Below are 21,202 nucleotides of genomic sequence, written 5' to 3' on the forward strand. Positions count from 1 at the left end.
ATCAGATGATGTTTTTCAGCCTCAAAATAATTCTAAAATTATAATTACTGGTACAGTATTCTTTCTAATTAGAGTAGAATGAAAGGATAATTTTCATTGCAATAATGAAGGTTAATTTCCATTTTTCCTCATGTTTACTGCCTTATTAAAAAGTGCTCCCCTTAGCCATGGCAGAGACATATTACATTTTCAATGCAAATGTATTAATCTGGATAAATTCCATATTAATTCTTGCACTGCATAGAGCTGTAATTTGGATTATAATTAATCTAAAGTGGCACTAGATTTAAATGACAATATAAATGAGGCATTAGTAGGCTTTTCTATTCTGAATGAATATTCAACAAATATAACTTGCATATTGCCAAGTCTCATTTTGAAAGCTCTACTCCTTGAGATAAGGTAAGCAATACAGCACAACAGCTTACACAAACATACTGTTACTAAATACATGTTAATCCTTTCTCGTCTAATAGATTCTATGCTAAAGAGGGGTCACACCACTTTCCTGTCTAACTTGTTAGTATTGTGATTAATTTATTGGTTTTCCTGAGATTTCTTTGGCAAGACTCGCAACACTCAATTCATGAGAAAGCCCAAATTAACATTCAATTATACATAAGCAGTTATGCAGTCACTAGAAATACTTGTCAGCTGAGTGAAAACTAAGATGATGGTCTGAATGTTACATATGCAGAATTAATTTAGATTAGGAAAATAAAAGTTTCTAAAATATTTAGGATTTTACAGTTCAAACTATTTTCTGCAAAGCACAAAGGCAATCGTGTTTCAGCCCTTGTTTTTATATGAATCTTACTGCAAAGTTACTTGTGTAATTGCTGGCACAGCAATGAAGAACAATTATGCCTTTTTTTGTAGTGCACCCAGTAGGCATCTGGATATAGGTTTGTCCTAATTAAACTTGGCCCTTATGAGTGGCTAATCCTGACGGAATTTTGAGAATTCCCCTTCAGTATTTTTTTCTAGATTCCATCTTTCTTTTTTTTTTTTTCCTGAAGCTTTAATACCGTATTCTTTCTTGAACAACTATAAATGGACCTGCCTCAGAAAAAGAGAGGGCTGATAAACTCCATGAAGCTGGTCCCAGTATCCCCTAGGCAGAGTGTGCAGTGGCTGTCACTCCTCTCCTGGTGAGTGTCCAGCACAGCCACTGACAAGACTGAGCATGAGGACCTATGTTGGTTTGGGAGCAGGGCTTTACCACACTATGCTCAGTTTTTTCCAAGTCAGAGAGGCAGCCAAGGGGGATATATATTTTAAACCACAAGACAGTTTCTTGCTCAACATCATCCTTGTCATCATCGGCCTTTCTTCAGTCTCTTGATCTCAAAAAATAAAGCAACTGAAGAGGAGCTGAGGTTCTAATCTGTGATGGGTACTGACCTCAGCATGTCAACAAGCAAACTAAAAGGAAGCTTTAATCTTTGAGTCAGTCTTCTGAATTGATTCAGCATAGAGAGAGCCATCTACAATTTTTTTTTTTTAAATAAGTCCAAAAGTGTTTCATATGTAAAAAGCAAATTACCGTACGGGAAATTTGGGTGTAAAGAAACTCATACGTAAAATGATATTTTCTCTACAACTATGTCTTTACAGAGAATACAACCTCCTTTGTATGCTGCTGTCATTGGCATACAAGGAAAAGATATATGACTACCTGAAACTAATAGGCTTCAACCTGTTTCAGCACTTCTTCTGCTTCAGTGAATCCAACATAATGTAACTAGGTATAGCGTGCGGCAAAAGTAGCCAATGTAATATTCATTGTGACCATAGATTTCCATCTCATACATAAAAAGCATGGATGAAGTCACATATTTGCCAAATCAAACACAGAAAAAGCCTTGGGTATCTACACCAGATGCTGGCCCTGGGTTTGTTTGTGCACAAGTAAATGTCACGACATAGGGGTTTTGTTTTCAAAGACAGTAGCTTTCATTACTGGGCTTTGTCTATTCCAGGAGATCAAAATTACCAACCCATAATCCGTTTTCAATGATATTTCCTCTTTCTTAGGCTGAATCATCTGTAAACTTTTTCACTGGATTTTGTGTATTTTTTTTCAAAATGCCTCAAATAAATGCCCAGGAAGAGGCCAGATTCTTGGGAGTAACTGATCAGAGAGCAAGAACAAAAAATAATAATAACAAAAAACCCCACATACTTTGGGTTAAAAGGGGGGCAAAACCTGACTGAAGAAAAAAATCAAGTGGTACCTAATCCTATGCTTATGAAAAATTAATATGCCATCAGAGGAATCACAAGTACAGCTAAGATTAATGAAAGGCGCTTAAAAAATTACAAGCACACAAACTGATTTGATTAAAAAATAATCTCACTGGTCGTCCTGTAATATTCTTCAACTTATCCGCATCTATCCTGTCAGATGGTTATGATTAAAAATAGGTCAATGGGAGGCTACTGATAGAAATCACATGCAAAATGCACATGCAATGAATAGTAGTGGGAATGTCCAGACAGTTTAAAATGGAAGAGCATTTCATAAGTTTTTAAAAAGGGGAAGACAAAATTCTAGCATCTTACCAGAGTCTTTACTAGATTTTTTGCCTTCACTATTGTCTCTCTCACTTGAGTCTTTATCATCAGCCACAGCCACTGATGTACTTTTAGCAGACCCTTCTGTATCTTCACCTTGTTCTTCTGTGGATAAGCACAGAAAACATCTTAGAAAAGAAACTCAGTGACCACTTAACAGCAGTTAAAAAATATGTCCTGTAATACGAACAGTACTAACAGAGAGTGGCAAAACAGGGGGAAGGAGGGGTGGGTGGAAGACAAGGGGAAAAGCAGCAATTTAAAGAGATTGGAAATTAATTATGAATAATTTGCAATATTTCAAAATCTATCCAGAAATTCTGACCACGTCTTTATCAGAGTACCCACTTACACCAGTGTGACAGATTTAAAGCCTGTCATTTCATATTCTTTGGCTAGAAATGATCTGTGTTATATTACATGCACACGCATGCACACACACACCACGCAGGCTGGAACAAAAGCAAACGCATGTAGAAATGCATCTTGGAGCCAAAAAAAAAAAAAAAAAAGGAAAAAAAAGGGGGGGAAATCAAATATAAATCCTATTAGTGCAGCAGTATCCCGCTAATTGCAGTAAGTAAGTATTAGGCATTAGGTACTGTATTAAATATAAACCTCTGGCTTTGTGGGAGAAGTCTCAAATTTTGTCTCCAGGGGGAGCCATTCAGGATAAATGATGCAACTTGGTCTCCAGCTTCTGAGGAAGCAGCATAACCCACACCTCACTTACGTGTTCACACCAGCTAGATTACATGGAAATCTTCACAGTAACTCAAGCCCATTTAATTATTCGGTAAATCTTAGCTATGCTGCTACTGGTGGATTAATCTGTTTATGCAGTTAGCTTCTATGCTGGGGCTGTGTAGCACTAATCCGTGAAAGGCCCACTGTTCCTTTTCATCCTGTGATCATTTGTCTCTCACTGTGCTGATGTCACTTTTTAATGAATTTTTAGCAATCTGAGTAATGCCAGATAACCAGACTTGGAACTCCCTACAGCACAGCATGCTGTTTTCATTGCACCACACACTCAAAAAAAAAGAAAAAAAAAAAAAATCATATTTCCTAGTTCAGGTAGGAATTATATAAATTAGGAGGTGAAGGTAAAATGAGATTCGAAGCACCAGGCCGCTCAATTTCATAAAATCTTTAATGACCATATAAATTAACCCTGGAAAGGCAAAAGGTCACAGACACACATTTGCATACACTCTTCTATTCACTTTTGATAAGCAGAGCTTTTATGCAGGGAACATGATACAATTAACCCTTCAGGAACCATACAAAATGCAGCTACCGACATTTTAAGTGTCAAGCATTAACTGAAAATTACACACTGCATAAAATTTTCATTGTAAATGCTATAGTGATTGAAAGGGGAAATAGTGGCCCTCTTCGCACCCCATGTTTTATTAATAACATTCTGACAGCCGAATGAAATATCCTCTGTCATATGTAGCAGCTGAGCACAAAAAAATTGCTGCTTAGTGCCTTACTTGCCAGCCATGCACTGAAACTGTATGCCCAGGCAAACAACCCTCAGATCGATGCAGCGCACCTATCTGATTCTCAACTCTCTGCAAAACCTTTTGTAAATCAGAAGAGAAAAACACAGCTGCAATTTTGGAATCCAAAGCAAAAAGAAAAAAAGAAAAAAACCCAACAAATCTCACCCACAGATCAATGTGCTTTGCATTGACATCAAAATACAATAGGTTAGGACTAAGCATGCGTGCCTACTTTTTGGAACAATACAGGGAGAAAGACGGTCCCCTCTTTTAAAAATAATTGCGTCTTAAAAAACACCAAACCTTTCCATCAAAATGGAAACCCCCTACACACAGTTTCAGCGCTCCCAGCCCTGCGGCCCCCCGCCCCCTCCCGTGATGATAGCTAATCAAACATGGTAGGCATCCCTGTCGCAGCTGGACGCGGGGCTGTGTTTGTCAGGGTGGCGGGGGAGCGCAGTTCGGGATGCTGCGAGCCTGTGATCATGCCCGGCTCGGGCTGTGTTAATGCCGAGCGAGCACACATGAGGCTCGTATCCATTGTCAGGCCCCGTGGCCTCACGGAGCCGATGGCAATCCCTTTTCGACTCATCCTTGGGAACGGACGCGTTGCTTCTTTTACTAGATTTACTGGCCCAATCCCCCTGGGCTGGAAAATGAAGTGTCAAAGTGCTACTGAGTGTCCTTATCTTGAGGGGACATAAAATTGTAAGGGCTATCGTGGCACATATTAATAAAACATTGTGTGTGTGTCAGGCAAAGAGAAAGAAAATTATGAAGGTACTAAAAGAAAAGCTACAGTATCATCTGGGTCTCATCAGACAATTTTTGCAGGGTGCTCTTCTGTTTTTCTGGTATGTGTTTTAAGTGTGAGAGAAATTCCCAGACATGTTCTCCTATACATCATCGCGGTGTCTGACCTCAGCCTGACCCTGGCAACAGTTTGAGAAATCTGAATGTGAACAAAGACTCTGTGTCAGCAGCAGGGAGAGATTGCGGGATAGACTTTCCCCATCAACTTAATCGCAAACAGCAGTTCTGAGGCCATAACTTTACAGGGCTCTACCAAGCCACAAACACATAACCTTTAGAGGTGAAACTGCCCCCCACTTTCCACCCTCCTTCTGTGATTTTTCTCAGACTTGCGGTGCTCCCTTTGATGTAGCAAGGCAATTAGCTCTAATGTTCAAGTACTGCAGACCTGTTTTATGGTTTGGAAGGTGAGAGCTGTTTATTACAGGTAGGCTCCTGGGGGCCATAAAGGCTTTGCAAATTTTTAATCATGCAAAAAACTAATCAAAATGTAACTTATACACACCATAAAAATTAATATCATTATTATGCATGGTATAAATTGCCTGCCTTGGCTTTCAATGGTACTCACTTCTAGAAAATACATTTGGCATTCATTTCAGAAATATGTATGGCATTCACTTCAGAAATAAATTTCATAGACAGAAATGATAATACAACTTCTCCTATTTTCCTTCAAAATTACAGAAAGGCTGTCTAAGATTCACACTGTCACGACATTTATCAAAGGAACAAGATGGAAATAAAACAGCTCTAACTTAAAAGCAGGGAGCAAATTGAAAAAAAATCCTTAAGACCATCCATTAGAAGGGGATATGTAATGAAGTGTTCTATCAAAGACACTACATACCTACACCAAGATGCTACAAACATCTCTTTTTAGTAATATTTTTGGTTTTACTTCATATGCTAAACAAGAAGGACACTATTCAGTTACAAAAATGTGATGGCCCCTGCTCAAAGACACAAAATTATCAGTTATTATGCATCAACAAAACACAGTGTGACGGTGCTACAGATTCCGGAGCAAGTCCTAATGCTCTGTTTTAAATTTACAAGAGTCCTGCCTATATACATTTACAAATGTCAGCTTTGAAAATGAATAGAACACTGGATTCAAATGTACTTTAATGGCTTTAATAACACTCACTATTGCAATATGATATTTTATTCACACCTGGTTTTATTTTGTCCAAATGTTGAAAATTTCTTTTGATGTTGGATCTCTTGAGTTAAACCATTATCAACCTTTTTCCTCACAACTGACTTCGAATTAAACACAAAAATGAGGTTAGCCGTCTGCACTACAACTGTAAAATAAGGGAAAATTGAAAAGTTAAGCTTCAGTGTTAATGTTACTCAGCTGATACTATATATTCTATGCCATATATTTTAATATGTTAATCTGCACTCTTAGGCCGCAATTCTATATCGATTTTATGAAGGAAGACCCTTACGACCTTCCCCAGCCTGATGAAGTCAAGATGTGTCATGATTTCAATTGCAAAATCCAGGTCTCAGCCAAAGTTCAGTAGCAGACACCAGCAGCAAAATTAGATGAATGTTCATGCATAGATTAGAAAGGCTTGACTTACTGAGATGCAAATAAAGGAATAAATGCATCCAGCATATCCAAGGGAAGGTACGGAGAAACAAATAATATTTTTTTAAATAAAATATTGAATAGTTAAAACAAGACATGGCCGAGTTGAAACAATCTTCTGTAATTTAAGTGCGCTGTGATAATCACAGAGGCATATCAATCACTTTTCCCTGTGTTTTATCAGAGAAGTTTCCCTACTGATGAGCAGCTTTGCGAGTCTGTCTTCAAGACTATTTAAGAAACATACTATTTTCAAGGGCTGATTTTGGTGGTGGTTTTTGGGTTTTTTTTAACATCATTGGTATATCAATCAACAGCCAGTGGTTCCTGTTTTGGTCCTGGATTTTGTTGTTGTTGTTGTTGGTATCGCTTTTGCCCTCTCCAAATTGCAAGTAATTTCCTAAATAAGGATGATCTCCTAGTTGTGGGTAATTGTGGTTATGAGAGAGAAAGTAAGATTAAGCAAGTGTTTGTGGTTGAGGGCTGGATGGATGGAGAAAGGATAAATCAATTGACTAGAGTGGTATGTAAATAAATATGAAATGAGATATTTTATAAAATAATTGAGGTTTGTTATTCAATATATTCAATAAATAGCTGAATCAAAGGTACCTGTAAGTGTTTAGTACAGGTGTATCCTAGGTACAACTGGTAGAGAGAAGGACTTATTGAGATTAACTATCAGGATGAGAAGGTAGCCCCTAGCAAAGGATAAGGGAAGGGTGGGTTGGAGAGGAAATGTAGGGAAAGGAGGAATGCCTAACAAAAGAATAAAATCCACAGAATATGCAAGAGAAGCAAAAGTTAACTAAAAGCAGGGGTTGTGGATTTACTTCCAGATTATCTTAGTTATACTACTTAGTTGAGAAATTCTCCCTGATGTCTGGATTGCCATTTATTCACACAAATATACCAGAAAGTATTTGTTCTATTTTCTGTCTGGTCTTGCAGAGCATGAATGAGGAACAGGATGCCTCACTCATTCAGGATCTTGACTGCATCCTCTAGTGGTCATATTTCATCTTCAAATAGGATTTCTAATTTCTTATTTCGGGACTCAAGGGGAATAACGGCACCAACCCATTAATAACTGTTTCTAATCACTGTGTTATATTCAAAACTATAGCTGTTAGAAGGCTCAAGTTCCCGCAAACAAGGCTATAATTAGTTGATGATCATCATATTGACCAGAAATTGCTAACTGGCAGTTAGTATCAAATTGTACCATTTTGTTTTGTGGTGCATCATTTGAATTTTTATAGCGGTCTAATGCTTATTTTCTTCTGGTTGAAATGTATTACTGTGTCAGAGGAGGCCGACTACAAAACTGTCTGAACAGAGCACGCTGTGGTGGCTCCTTCCCAAGGAATGTCACAGATCACACCCACTTTATGCACCCGCTCCACCCAGCAGCCAATATTCCCCACTTGCCATGCTCAGCCTCACCCCTCTGGCTGCTGCAGAGAGGCAGCTTTCATCTCCTCCTTTTTGCTTCTGAAGGTAGAAAAGATTCATTATCACCAGCTAATTTGCCCAACACTTTATTATTTCCTAATCTTTTTGGTTGTTGGGTGTTTTGTTGGCATTTTTTGTTTGGTTGGTTGTTTTTTGTTGTTGTTTCCTTTCCTTTCCTTTTTCCTTTCCTTTTTCCTTTCCTTTTTCCTTTCCTTTTTCCTTTCCTTTTTCCTTTCCTTTCCTTTTTCCTTTCCTTTTTCCTTTCCTTTCCTTTCCCCTTTCCTTTCCTTTTTCCTTTCCTTTCCTTTTTCCTTTCCTTTCCTTTTTCCTTTCCTTTCCTTTCCTTTCCTTTTTCCTTTCCTTTCCTTTCCTTTTTCCTTTCCTTTCCTTTCCTTTCCTTTCCTTTCCTTTCCTTTCCTTTCCTTTCCTTTCCTTTCCTTTCCTTTCCTTTCCTTTCCTTTCCTTTCCTTTCCTTTCCTTTCCTTTCCTTTCCTCTCCTGGAGAAGCAAAAGGCATGTTCTCACCAGACGTTTAGAAGGGTGGGGTGTCCTTTCCAGTCTGGCTGCTGAGCAAGCTCTCCTTTTCTCTCATTGCTGGCTGGGAATGACTGCTTTCTAGTCTTCCTCCCATAGTCTGAGAGTAAATTGGAAAAATCAGTGTGTTTGATGACGGTGTAAAATGTGGAAAAAAAAACGTTGGTAAACTTATGCTGAGCCATACTGATTTATCCGAAAATGGGAAAATCTGTGTATTATATTTTTGTTGTTTTATTTCTACATTAATATTTTATCAAATATACTGCAAGAGGCAAAAAAAGCATATGCTGACAAAACCATTAATAGAGAATGTCAGCTATTCAGAATGAAACTCAGCAATGTTTTCCAGATGTGATTGAAGATGTACAGTTAATCATTTATTATGCAAAAAGGGATACTTTTCTTACTTGGCCATCTCCAGAAAGGCATTGAAGCATGAATCTATATTGAGAACAGTCAAACTTTTCCAACTGGTCGGTACTTTTCTTTTGGCTGCCATCACAGTTCATAGAAACTGCTGTTTCCCCCATCAGCAGAAGGCAGGAAGAGCACTAGCATTGTCTGACTTGAAGGCTAATATATTTCCATCAAGGTTATTTAGAAAAGAAACTTAAACCTTATTGTTAATCCTTATTCTACAGGCTGGATACACTTAATTTCAGGCACTGCTCTAAGCTTCCTCCCTATGGAGGGAGAGACAGGTATCTTCAGGGAGCAACTCAGACTTCACACAGGCTGAGTGGTCTTATTCCTTCCTGAATACAGAGGGATTTTAGAGTGAAGTTTAGTGTTTGGAGTGGAGACTTTTCATCCTGACATGGCAGCTAAATTCTGGAAGTCAGGTGGATGAACCCAAGCCTAAGAGTGTGACCAAAGATCAGAAAGTCAATGAGAGTCTCCTCATGACCTTCACCAGTTTACTGGGTGCTCCTTTCTACCCTGTGGGAAAAAAAAAAAAAATACTGGATCTTCAAAGATTCATTCACCTTTTTTTTATAACTCTTGCTCAGCCTTGTTTTACTTTTTTGTGTCGCTGTTCAGTCTGCATGTTCAATGTCCCTTCATACACAAACTCTTCTACTGTCCATGATGTCTTGCATTTTTTCTTACCTTCTACTTGAGCTGAGTTTCCTATACATTATGCAATTGGTGAGATTGGCTCTCCCATTTACAGTTTCCAGAATAAGTCTTTAGAGTGCATTTACAAAGAAATCCACAATGTTAATTAACAGCTCATTTAAAATGTCATTTAAATGACATATTTTATTAGTGACTCAGTTTTTGGGTCTCTCTCTGAAGAGCACTGTAAAATCCTTCTCATCTACCTTCCAGACTTTCTTTCTTTTCTTTTTTGGCTCACAAACAGTATGTCTCTGAAATTATCTGTAAAGAAATCTGTTAGTGCATATATTTCTCCTTTGCCTTTTGAGAATACTCAAGTAAAAGAATTTATTTTCTTTGCCATCTCCAGATCATTTGGGGTTAACTCTTTATCCTCTGGTGGTCCAGCAGACCTAATGACTCTTCTGCAGGCTTTCTATTTCTGAGGTGCTTTAACAACTCTTGTTTAGCTCTTCTAGGTACTTTCACATATTTTCTCCTCTTAGCCAACCTATGTTCAGTTTTATTAACATCACTTTGGCTTTATTTCCACTTTTAAGGATAGTTTTTTCTGACCTGAATAAATTCCTGTACTATGCCTTGCCATGTAGCTAACTACAGACCTCCAGTTCAAATATTCCCCTTTCTTGATGTTAAGTGTTGCAGGCAGAAGCAGGTGATCTATTTGCAGTGAATAAAATTTTCCCTGAACATAAACATGTTTTGTCTCTTCTGAATTTTTTTTTTAATGTGTACAGAATTATTTCATTTGGGCTTGTTTGTTTGTTTTCCACAGTTACCTGACAAATATTCAATAGCATATAGAGAAGTCCATGGATTTTCTGCAAACTTATTTTTTGCAAATATCACTTAAGTGTTCAAAAGTTTGGCTTCTTTAACATACACATACATGAAGAACCCTTTGGTTTTTTGAAAAGATAATACAGGTGCTTTGAGCTCTTCCTCCAACCTAGATCACAATGCTTGAGCAATGTGTATGAATATTCACCAAGACTTCCACTGCAAATTCCTTCAAAAATCTCCTGTAAAACCTGGGCTTCCTGGATCAGCTGTATCTGTACTATACAAAATATAGTATACTGACACATGTTCTGTTATTGACACAGAAGGAAAGGATAAAAGGCTGCTCATCAAAACTTGCAAAAGTAGCAAAAGCCAGTAGTATGTTCCTGCCTCCCTACTCTCTCCTATCCCCTTCTGTTACTGTCTTTCCTTGCCTCCATCCAGTCCCAATCTGGAAAAGTTGCATAACAAGCTTCTGTGTCATTACTCAAGTATTATGAAGTTTTGTGGAATGTGCCTGACTTGTATTATAGTATTTTAGTGTGTTTGGGATCTGTAGCCATAACATGACAAATCTCTGTCCCCTTAATCCGCAAGAGCCTACAGGAGCCTTTCAATTTGAGTGCTATGCTACAGTACCTAAAACTGGTCTTTTCTTGCTGCATTGTTTTAGGACAGGGATTACACTATCCTATTGATTACTCTGAGGCTTGAAACTCAAGTCCACTGCCAAGTTTGTTGGAGGCACTTGCAAGGCATGCTCCGAAGATGAGCAACATTGGTTGGTTCTTAGTACAATAATGGGTAATTCATAAATACTGAAATAGAGTAAACTGCATACACGGTTCTTCTAAATTCAAAAATGCCGGTTGTATCCAGGGGTTCTCCCAGGGCCAAGTCAGGCATTTCAGGTCACCAAGTCTTGCTGTAAAGTTTCTTGTATCACAGCAACAGAATGTCATGGGTGGCTTTATTTGTAACCATTTCTCTTTTTACTAATTCAGTGCAACACTCTTGATATTTTCCTCCATCTTTTCCTCTTTCAATTTTTTTTTTTTTTAATTCTTAATGTGTAGTATACTACACTACTATTACCTTTGCTACATGTTTGTCTAATTTGAATAGTTTTTGTCCCATGCATAGTTTAAATAACACACACCCCCATATCCCATTAATTTTCATTGTCAGCAGTGTAATTCTATCTGTGTGGAAGCAAAGGACAACCCTTGTGAGAGTCCCTGCTCACAACTGCTTAATGAGCACCAATCTACAGTGTCAATTTAGGCAAGACCCTGAAATGCCTTATCAGGTGGTTCTGTTGAAAATACTTCACTGCACTGAAAATACTTCAGAGAAAGCTTCTGGACAAGGCCTGAACTTAAAATTTGTTCTTAATGACTCCAGAAAAGTTGATAGGGCCACCCATTTGTAAGCTTAAGATAGGCTTCCCACCATACATATGCTTTTTTTTTTTTTACTTATAACTTCAGTAAACTTTTAAGTGCTTGGTCCGAAATCAGTTGCACTGAATCTCTGCTGCAGGTTGGGTATCATGTGCATTTTTTTTTTTTTTAAATTTCAGCCAAAATTATTCATCTATTTCTAAGAATAGGATTAGGACAAATAGATTTTTACATTTCTATATATGTTTTGGAAACCTTTACTGTTCTGATGATTTTAAACTGGAAGACAAAATTTGGCCAATGGGATGATGTCTGGTATGTGCCATCTTGGATTAAACTGCTCAAATTCAGCCAAGCAATATAGTTTTGAAAATTCTGCACACCCATGCTCGGAATAGCTGTTTGTACTGAAGAGCTAAAATTCTCCTAGGACTCCATAATCACTGAACACACTTACACTTCCCACAGTGCTGAGGGCTCACCAAAGTGCATATTCAGTCACATCCCACAGAGCTCCCACAAACCCCTTCACCCAGTTCCTATGTGTACTAAATCAGGTGCATGCCATCCTCATAGAGGAACTGCAGCTTAAATAGGTTTTCTAAAATACAAATTCTTGTGGCAGCTTCCCTGTACAACCAGACTGCAACTATAGCATCCTTGCTACTGTAAAACTGAACTTTCCCTTCTTATTATTATTCTTTTGCTGCTCTTTGTCATTGTGCAGTGCACTGGGATCTCATTGCTATAGCAGGACAGAAGCAGCTTGTTCCACCTGTGCTAGCAGGTTGGCAGAAGCAAAAGAAGTATGGAAGTGCAATTTTGTGGTTAAGAGAAGGAATGGGGAAGAAGTAAACAGAATGTGTCCAAGGAAAATGACATGAAAGACCACAAGATGGAGGAAGAGAAACTGAGGTGGCAATTAGGATCGAATGAAAAATAGGTAGAAGTCAGGAGACTAGGACTAGAATTAACAGTGTACCAAATTCCAGCAGCAAACTGGACTTCAGGAGATAGAGCTGTCTGGGACCAAAAATGCAGACTGCTGTAATCTACTAAGCAAATGAGGCAAAGACATTAAGACATGCTGAGAGGCTTGTGCTGGAATATTAAAGCTGGCAGTCAGCAGGGGCGTGAACATGCATGGATGGATGAGGAAGGGAGCTGGGAATGGACTAGAATTATAGAAGGGATGTCTGAAGAATGAGCAGCAAAAGTAAGCAAGAAAAATAGAGATCACTGGTGGGGTGGTAAAATTACGTACAAAATAGTGAGAGGATAGATGTGGAGAGAAAATGATAGGTAAAGATAGTGATTGCTAGGCAAAGATACTGGAAATTAGTGCAAGTAAAACATGTTGTCCCCCACACTCTGAAATTAAATCCCTGATTTTCCAGTCTTACAAATATTTTTCTGGCTTACCACACTACCCTTCACCAGTGCTTGTCCACAGTGAGGACAAAAACCTTCTGCTAGTCTCAGTTGGTTGAATAGCTCTAGTAAAAGGAGTTTGCATAGCAAATCCAAACCCAGTGATGTTTCATCTGACTTTCAGTATAGTACAACAGTAACTTTTTTTTTCTAGTTTAAGTTTTGAAAAATAATGATGAGACTATAGATGAAAACAAACAAAAGAACTATGCTTTTAGATCCATTAATAGTATCACAGAAGTAAAACACTATACTATCTTAACAAATAAATCAATGCACTTCCATTGCAACACAATCTTTAATTTCCTGATCAAGCTCTACCTTATGGCAAAGCCTCTTGTCCTATTCACTGCACAAAATCACTGATACTTACTTAGTGAAATGCTATTCAAGATTTTGTTTTCTTCTCACTATTTAGGATATGGACACATGTTTTATTTGCTATGTCTCTTCAACCCATTCTGAAAGCCAAATTATTAATTTCAATGTTGACTTTTTGTTGCTGTACAAACATAATGAATTTATCTTCATTATGTGCAAAGAGATGAGTAGGCAATTCTGCAATTTCAGAAGGGGAAAGAATAGAAAAATTGAGGTTAAAAAAATCTACCAACTTGGAGAACTCAGTTTGATATAGATGGGACACAATTTTTCCAAGTACATAGCAATATATAGCACTTTATATGCTCAAAGCACAGCACTGATTGCTTTCATTTGCAGCTCTGTGTGTTCAGCACTTATTTAACACTATAGTACAGCCTCAAATCAAGCACTCAGAAAATGAAGGCCACACAGTCAGTGAACTCCTATGAAAAGTCTGGGTAAGGTGACCTGCTTAGGATAAAAAAATAGATCTATCCAGCAGGGACAGATACGGAAGCAAGTTCTCCAGTTGTCTTAAACATACCCCATTATTTCTCTTCCTGGCATTCTCAGCCTCCTTCACTACACACTTTCTGAATTTATCAGCAAACACGGTGAGGCTCTAAACCCATTTCTGCCATCCCTGCACAGTACTTATTCATCCATATCCCCATGCAGCTCCATTCAGAAACGCTTTGTAACCATGTAATTACAGACCATATCTTCATGCATACACACGTGGTGCTGAATTAAGATAGTACAGCATATATTAGTCCTTCTTGATTATGAAAGTGGCTTTTTTGAGAGGCAGAAGCAAACCTGCTCTACTATACCAATATATTAACCTCCCATTTTCTTGTTCAGGCATTTAAGTTCAACAAGCAGCATATATTTACAGGTGTTGTTATCTGAATATTATCTGTAAAATATAAAGTCATAAAATTCCTAAGAGTAGACTGTAAGGCTGTGCACAAGGATTTTCCTGCACAAATCAGGTTGAAGTTCACAGGCGTGGTCTGAATAAAACCTCATACAGAAATGTAAGATTTTGCTTATTCACTTTATCATATTAGACCCGGGCTTAGCTAATTAGGAATAGGGCTTAGAAGTAACAGAATTTAGGAATAGTCCAGTAACTGTAGTTAGCAAGTATCATACAGAGTGCAGAGTGTCTTCTTTTTATTTTATATATGTGCTAATACTTATGAAATTTAATAATTTTATTAGAGCTTGCAAACACTGCTTTCAGACATACACCAGTCAATTCATACATGTTGTAATTACAAAAAATACTATAACTTCCCTTATGACAGAAAGAGACATGTAAAGATGAGGCACAATTACTGTTTGGCAGATGTGCTATATTTGTGACAATTATTGTTTTGTTTTTGAACCAAGATGTTTTGATTACCTCAGCATAAATTAGCTCCACAGTCATCACTAAGCTGAGAGAATGAGGAAAAAAATGGACTTTGTAAAATATTGGCAAGGATTGGCTTTGCTTGAGCAAGTGTATTCACAGAAGTTCAAATCTTCAGCAGTCATATTACAGAAAAATGGCCTTAAGTGAACACACAACATTTGATTTCCAGAAGTGCTGGGTGTTATCTCAGCACCCATGGACTGAAAGCCGAGCAGTTTCAAGAATCTACACAGTCTCAGAGAAATCAGCAAAACCCCATACATTAGGCACAGAGCCTTTTTACCGATGCAAAATAGATGGTCAACACCTGGCCTTTAAGCAAATTTTATAGTCCTCATAAAAGATATATCCTCCATACACACTAACCCACAAATACATTGAGAAAGTTCCACTCATTTCAAATCATCTGTTCACAAAACCATGTGTGCTGGGCTTTGAGGTCTGGGGATTATAATAGCCACTAGTTTATAGTAGTATTTCGCTTCAGAAGTGGAACATGATGTGAAGTAAGCAGCAAATAACTTCCAAATCAGAAACAAACAAACAAAAAAACCCATACCAAACACCAAAACACACACACACACAAAACCCCCACACACCTATGAAGTTGCTTATTACAAGAGCAAGATTAATTTAGGCACCTTCATAAAAAAATAAAATAAATTCTGCCACTTACTGTATAGTTAATCCATGCATTTTTAAAGACTTCTATTTTTAGTCTCATACAGCATCTGAGCATACTGTGTTGAGTTCTTTTTAAGATATGGGTAAAAGACCTTCATTTATCTTAAAAACAAAACCAAAACTTCTATTCTGTGAAAATTAACTAAGTGGCTTTTAAGCACAGACCTGTCCAGTCAGTCAGATCTGTTGATCTGGGGACATTTCTGAGGAACACACATGAAAGACAGGACAAGCATTTCAGATAACTGTGTGAGGATGTAAGATGAAGCAATTACCACAGGCACCACACTTTTCTGTCTAAACAATCCTTTTTTGAAATATACTACCTTTAGTATCTCAAAGAATCTTGGGCAGATATCCTTTCTTTCCTGTATACTACATATTTATTTGCTTGCCACTCATGAAACCTTTTAAAATGTATTTTATGGTGAAGAATCAGTGAGGTGGTTCAACTCACAGCAGAAACTAGATCCAAGATTTTTTCTGTTGTATTTGTAACAGCCTCTGTCCCACAAGCACAAGTTGGGGAACTGAGAGGCATGCCATAGGCTTTCTCAGAATTTGTTGTGAAGATGAAATGAGGTATTATCAATGTCATATGAACACGGTTTGGGCAGGAATTAGTTATCAGCCTGTCATTTTCATTCTTTCGGATGCTTTGTGAAAGCTCCTCCACCTGGTTAGCCCAGCATACTTGAAATAGTCAATATCAGCATCAGCACAGATAAACATACTGGTAATATTTTCAAATGATGAGGAAATAGGAAGAGACTCTTCATTCAAGGCTTTTCTGAGTTAATATCTATTTTGGACTGTATGTGACAATGAGGTGACATTCCTCACTCATTCTATCACGTGCAGCACACAATCTGTCAGACTGACAAATGCCATGTTTTAGCTGATGGCTAAGAGGGACCATATACATGTTTCTGTAGCTTCAGAGGATGTCAGTCTGGCAGGACATCTAAGGTCAAATTGATTGCGTGGCTTATGCCACTTCCAAGATTATGTGTACAAATAGAGCATGTTGCTTTTGGGTACCATCCTGCACAGTTGATACAAAGTTGGACTTCATAAAAAAGTTAAAATAATTTTTATTATTCACATAGAGAAAGAGAGAAAGAAGAATCGATTGACAAGGTGACTTCAACAGAAACTGGGAACACAAGGTATTAGAAAAACTACACAACTTTTTCCTTGCTCCTAACTGGGGAAGAGAGATGTTTTGACATGAAAAAACAAACTCAAAACTTGTATTTCATCAGCCATGGGATTAAGTAAAACTACTTTGCATTCCTGGGATAAGAAAATTGAGGTATCAGTGCAACAAAAATAATTTTTATCTTTATTTAACTCAGATATTTTAAGTCAATTTTTAAAATAGAAATAAAATACTATTCCAAAATCATTTTATGTGCTATGACAAGCCCTAACATGCTGCCTTTCTAAATAAAACAGGAACAGGATTGGTTTTGAGGTCTGTTAGGGTACCTGGAATGTATTTCAGCTACTTCTGAAAAATCAGCTACCATAACTTTAAGAAAAACAAGCTGAACATGGAATCTGATTCAACTAGGCCTTCATCCTTGCAAGTTAGTAATTGCAAATCATATAAGAAATATAACTTGAGACTACTTTGAACTCAGTATAACTAAGTTTGAACTCAACCCTAGTTTCTAATAGAAAAAAAAAAATCAAATGTGAAAATAATATTGCTAAATACTTCAGACAGCATGCAGGTTCAGCAGCTTTCAATGAATTGCTTCCAGAAACAGTGGCTGATCAAACTCTAAGGAAGACTTATTTCATGTATTCCTTCATTCAAAAAGAGAAAAGTTTTCATAGAAAAGTGTTTTCAGTCCTTCTTCTGTCATTCATTCACTCACAGCCAAAGAATGGTCCTCTACTGGAAGCCAAGACCTGCTCCTCAGCCTGTAACCGTCAAAGTCAAGGAGGGTACTTCTGCGAGCTAAGTTATAGATATGCATTACTGCTGGCAACATGGAAGACACGTGTTGTTGCAGAAACATATAAAGAGTGGTCAGCTTTTCAAACTTTCAATAAAAGTCTCATGGTGGGTGCTATACTCATAATCTCAGTTTATGGAGTTATGCAAGAATGTGAACTTTCACTGGATAAAAAAGCAGAATAAAATAATGTCATAGTTGTGGGAAAAACAGAAGAAGAAGAAGGAGAAGAAGAAGGAGAAGAAGAAGAAACAATCAAAAACTACCACCACCCTTTCTAAAGGCTTAAGCAAAAAGAAAGCTTAAAACTCACATACAAATATATTACAATCAACTCGCAGTTATCGAGAGTAGTACAGGGGTGGGGTTACTTAAATAAAGCAAAACCATATGTAAACTACACCAAAAGAACACATTTAGTACATTCACTTTTGAAGTTATTCACTTAATTTCACTTGTAAATAGCTACCTATGGAAAGAAGGAATGGCATTAAATCGCAGTGAGCAGAGCAGGCCTGGTAGAGCAATATTTATTTTGTGTCATGCATTCTGCAGCAGTGGGCTGCAGCCAGTGGTGTGGGCAGCAGACGGGCTCCGGTTGAGCCACAACCCAGGTAATCTATTCACAGATAATTCAAATTTGACTGCTTTATAAATCTCAGGAATTTTAATGCAGTCTCATGACTGTTGAGTTACAGAGTTGAAAATATTACAAACTGTCAAAAAATACAAGCCACCCTCCAAAAACCTTCCCTCAATTAAATTCCCTTGGATGTAACTTAGAAAAACTGTAATCCTTGTAAAAACCTTTTTACTGAATGTCTCCACCTATGTTTTTTCCCTCCAGCTACAAGCGTATGAAAAAAGTAGTTGAGAAATGAAGAACGTGTGAAATTTGATAATTAGGTTAATGACAACAATAAAAAGAAACCCTTGAGAAATTGAGGACAAAAAATCTTTTATTGGAAAGATGTTTTCTTCCTTAGATGAATTATAGATCAACTCTGTGGAAAACACTGTTTGATAATTATTCTAGAGCTCCTATGATTAAGAAAACAGTACACAGCCTGTTCCATTTTAAAGTGTCTCCACCCTTGCTTAAGCAGGAACGCAGTTACAATAATTTTATGGTACATAAAATGAAAACAGTTGGCCTACCAAGTAACAGTGAAGGAACATAGCTGGTTTTATAGATGTATAGTATCATTTAGAACCCTGCTGTTTCATTTGAATTGTCTTGAATCTTTTTTATCGTTTCTTCGTCTAACCTAATTTGCCTAAACCCCTTATTTAATATTCTTCCTACTGTTTGTTTATTTCTCACTGAAAGAGTGTAATAGCAACAGAAACGGTAATATAGTATAAACAAAGGCTAGAACTGGCGGTGTATCTTCTTAGAAGTGTGAACATTCGTCTATCTCTTTTGATTCCAGTGTTTCAGGAATTTTCTTTGTTAAGGGAGAATTTAATAAGACAAATAATCAGTCATGAAGAATGAAGTAGAGCTCTGCTAGTGACTGCTGAGCCCAAATGATGCATTGTACAAGGAAGAAGACAATACAGTAATTCTTCGTAATAGAGGACACCAAAATAACAAGAAGCTCACAACAGAAGTTCTAAACTATTATAATGAACTCTGGGACTTAAGACCAGATCTTAGGTTTTGATAAAGTTGTTTTTCATTGCTTCAGCAGCACACAGATGCCTAAAAGACAGTTTAAATGGCTGGGAGGAAAGCCTTAAAATGAAAAGGATGCCCAGTGGCACAGAGCCAATGTAGCTGGTTCATTCAAAGGGGACATTAGCAATTCCTCTATGTAGAATAAGATATTCCAAATAGCCTTAAGCTGACCTAAATTACACCAGTTTCAAAAAATCTTGGGAATGTCTGAAATTTAACTTAGTTAACTCCACCATTTTCAAATGCAGTCATATTAGGACATCAGTGCAATTCTGGAGACAGGTACATTTGTTAACACTCACGGTAAAATAATATTAAAAAGTGAAAAGTTTTTAAAGAGCTGGAAAGAGAATAAAGCTTGGTTTACTTTCCACATTTTAAAAATCAGAAGGCACATCAAAATTTCTTCCTGAATGGAGCTATTAAACCCATTACAGAGGAAGCACAGTGAAGTTTATAAGAATCTGGCCTTCTGAGAATTTCAATGGGTAAAAGCTGTGGAAATTTCACTTTATTGCCACCATTCTGCCTACCACAAGGGAGCACTTGTAATATTGATTAAATTAGATATGGACAGCAGAAAAATATGTAACATTTATCAAAGCCTACAAGTGTAAGAAAACAAAACCAGAAATTCCATTTGTTATTGTAGGGTCTAGAAAAACATGATGGGATGTACCTTAAATGCAACAAGAAAATAATAGTGCCTGTGTTTGTGTCAATTTTTGGAGAAACTACAGTACCTAATTCTTAGTTTCCAGAAACACCAACTTAAACCCAGAGCCAGCTCACCCTCTTGGGAGCCACAGATACAGTCAAGAACTTGGCCCCTCTCTCTTGACCTGGGCCAGACATCACTTATTCTATCATTCCACCCATATTTATGGCTTTATGCTTCCATATTTAGACCTCAAGAAATTTCACAAGCATCGCTTCGCAAAATGAAAATGGTTCTAAGCAAATTGGATTTCATTACTTTCTAGCACATTGGCTGTAAACAGATTCTTTGGCACCTGTGAATAATATGAGTTTTTTTGCCATTTGAGTACCTTAGTCAGATACCTTGCTGCAGGATTTGGGGAGCAATATTCATGCTACAGGAATATGCCATCTTACAAACTACAAATTCAGATACTAAATGCCTTTGTTGTTTGTAATTAACTATTTGTATTCATAAAGCTTTGACCTATTTTCTGGAAAAAGGCTTTCCCTTTGTCCTTTTTGAACAAAGGCTGAATATTTATTTGTTTGTCCATTTTTAAGATTTTCAATCACTTCCAAAAGGGGATCCCATTACATTTTCTACTAAAAAAACCTACTAAATTAAGGATGTTCATGATTTTCACTATATCCATGTTAATTATATACTCTTTGTTTTGATAGAACCATATTATTTCAGTTTAATACAAATTAACCAGGAAATCCTTCTTTCTAAAGGTCTTATTTGAAGACCGTTCCAATTCTAACTTGCCCTAAAATTAATCAATGTGGTGATAGTCTCTCTTTCTGTCATACCTTATCATTTTGTAAGAAACCTAATATTTTCCTAAAATCTGCGCTTAGTCCACCAATGATCTTTAGATTATTTTCTATATCACAGTTGCTATGCCACTTCTGCAAAAGTGCCTTCAAAATTCTTCAACACTTGTAAAAGCTTAGTACCACCCACCACAGGATTTGCACTCTCTTATGAAATGCTTGACATTTGTACTGCTTTCTCAAGTCTCTTCTGACTAGTGAATTAGGAGGTCAGCTGTCTCTCCAACAATTTTTAAGTCTTGCATATCACAAGCATAAACAGAAAGCAGTTGGGATAATAATTTTACACATTCTAAACAAAATGAAACAAA

The 21,202-nt window shown here is 37.2% G+C and overlaps 1 protein-coding gene across 1 annotated transcript in view; it reads right to left on the reverse strand.

Moving 5' to 3' along the window:
• The window catches only part of ZFHX4 (zinc finger homeobox 4), a 153,994-nt gene that overhangs the window by 23,255 nt on the left and 109,537 nt on the right, over positions 1-21,202 (reverse strand). Inside the window, exon 5 of the mRNA XM_082045664.1 lies at positions 2,566-2,682. Within this exon, the coding sequence (XP_081901790.1) occupies positions 2,566-2,682 (117 nt within the window). The remainder of the gene's footprint in view (positions 1-2,565; positions 2,683-21,202) is intronic.

Source organism: Streptopelia decaocto (assembly GCF_964273445.1).
Source record: "Streptopelia decaocto genome assembly, chromosome: 2".
Taxonomy (NCBI): Eukaryota; Metazoa; Chordata; class Aves; order Columbiformes; family Columbidae; genus Streptopelia; species Streptopelia decaocto.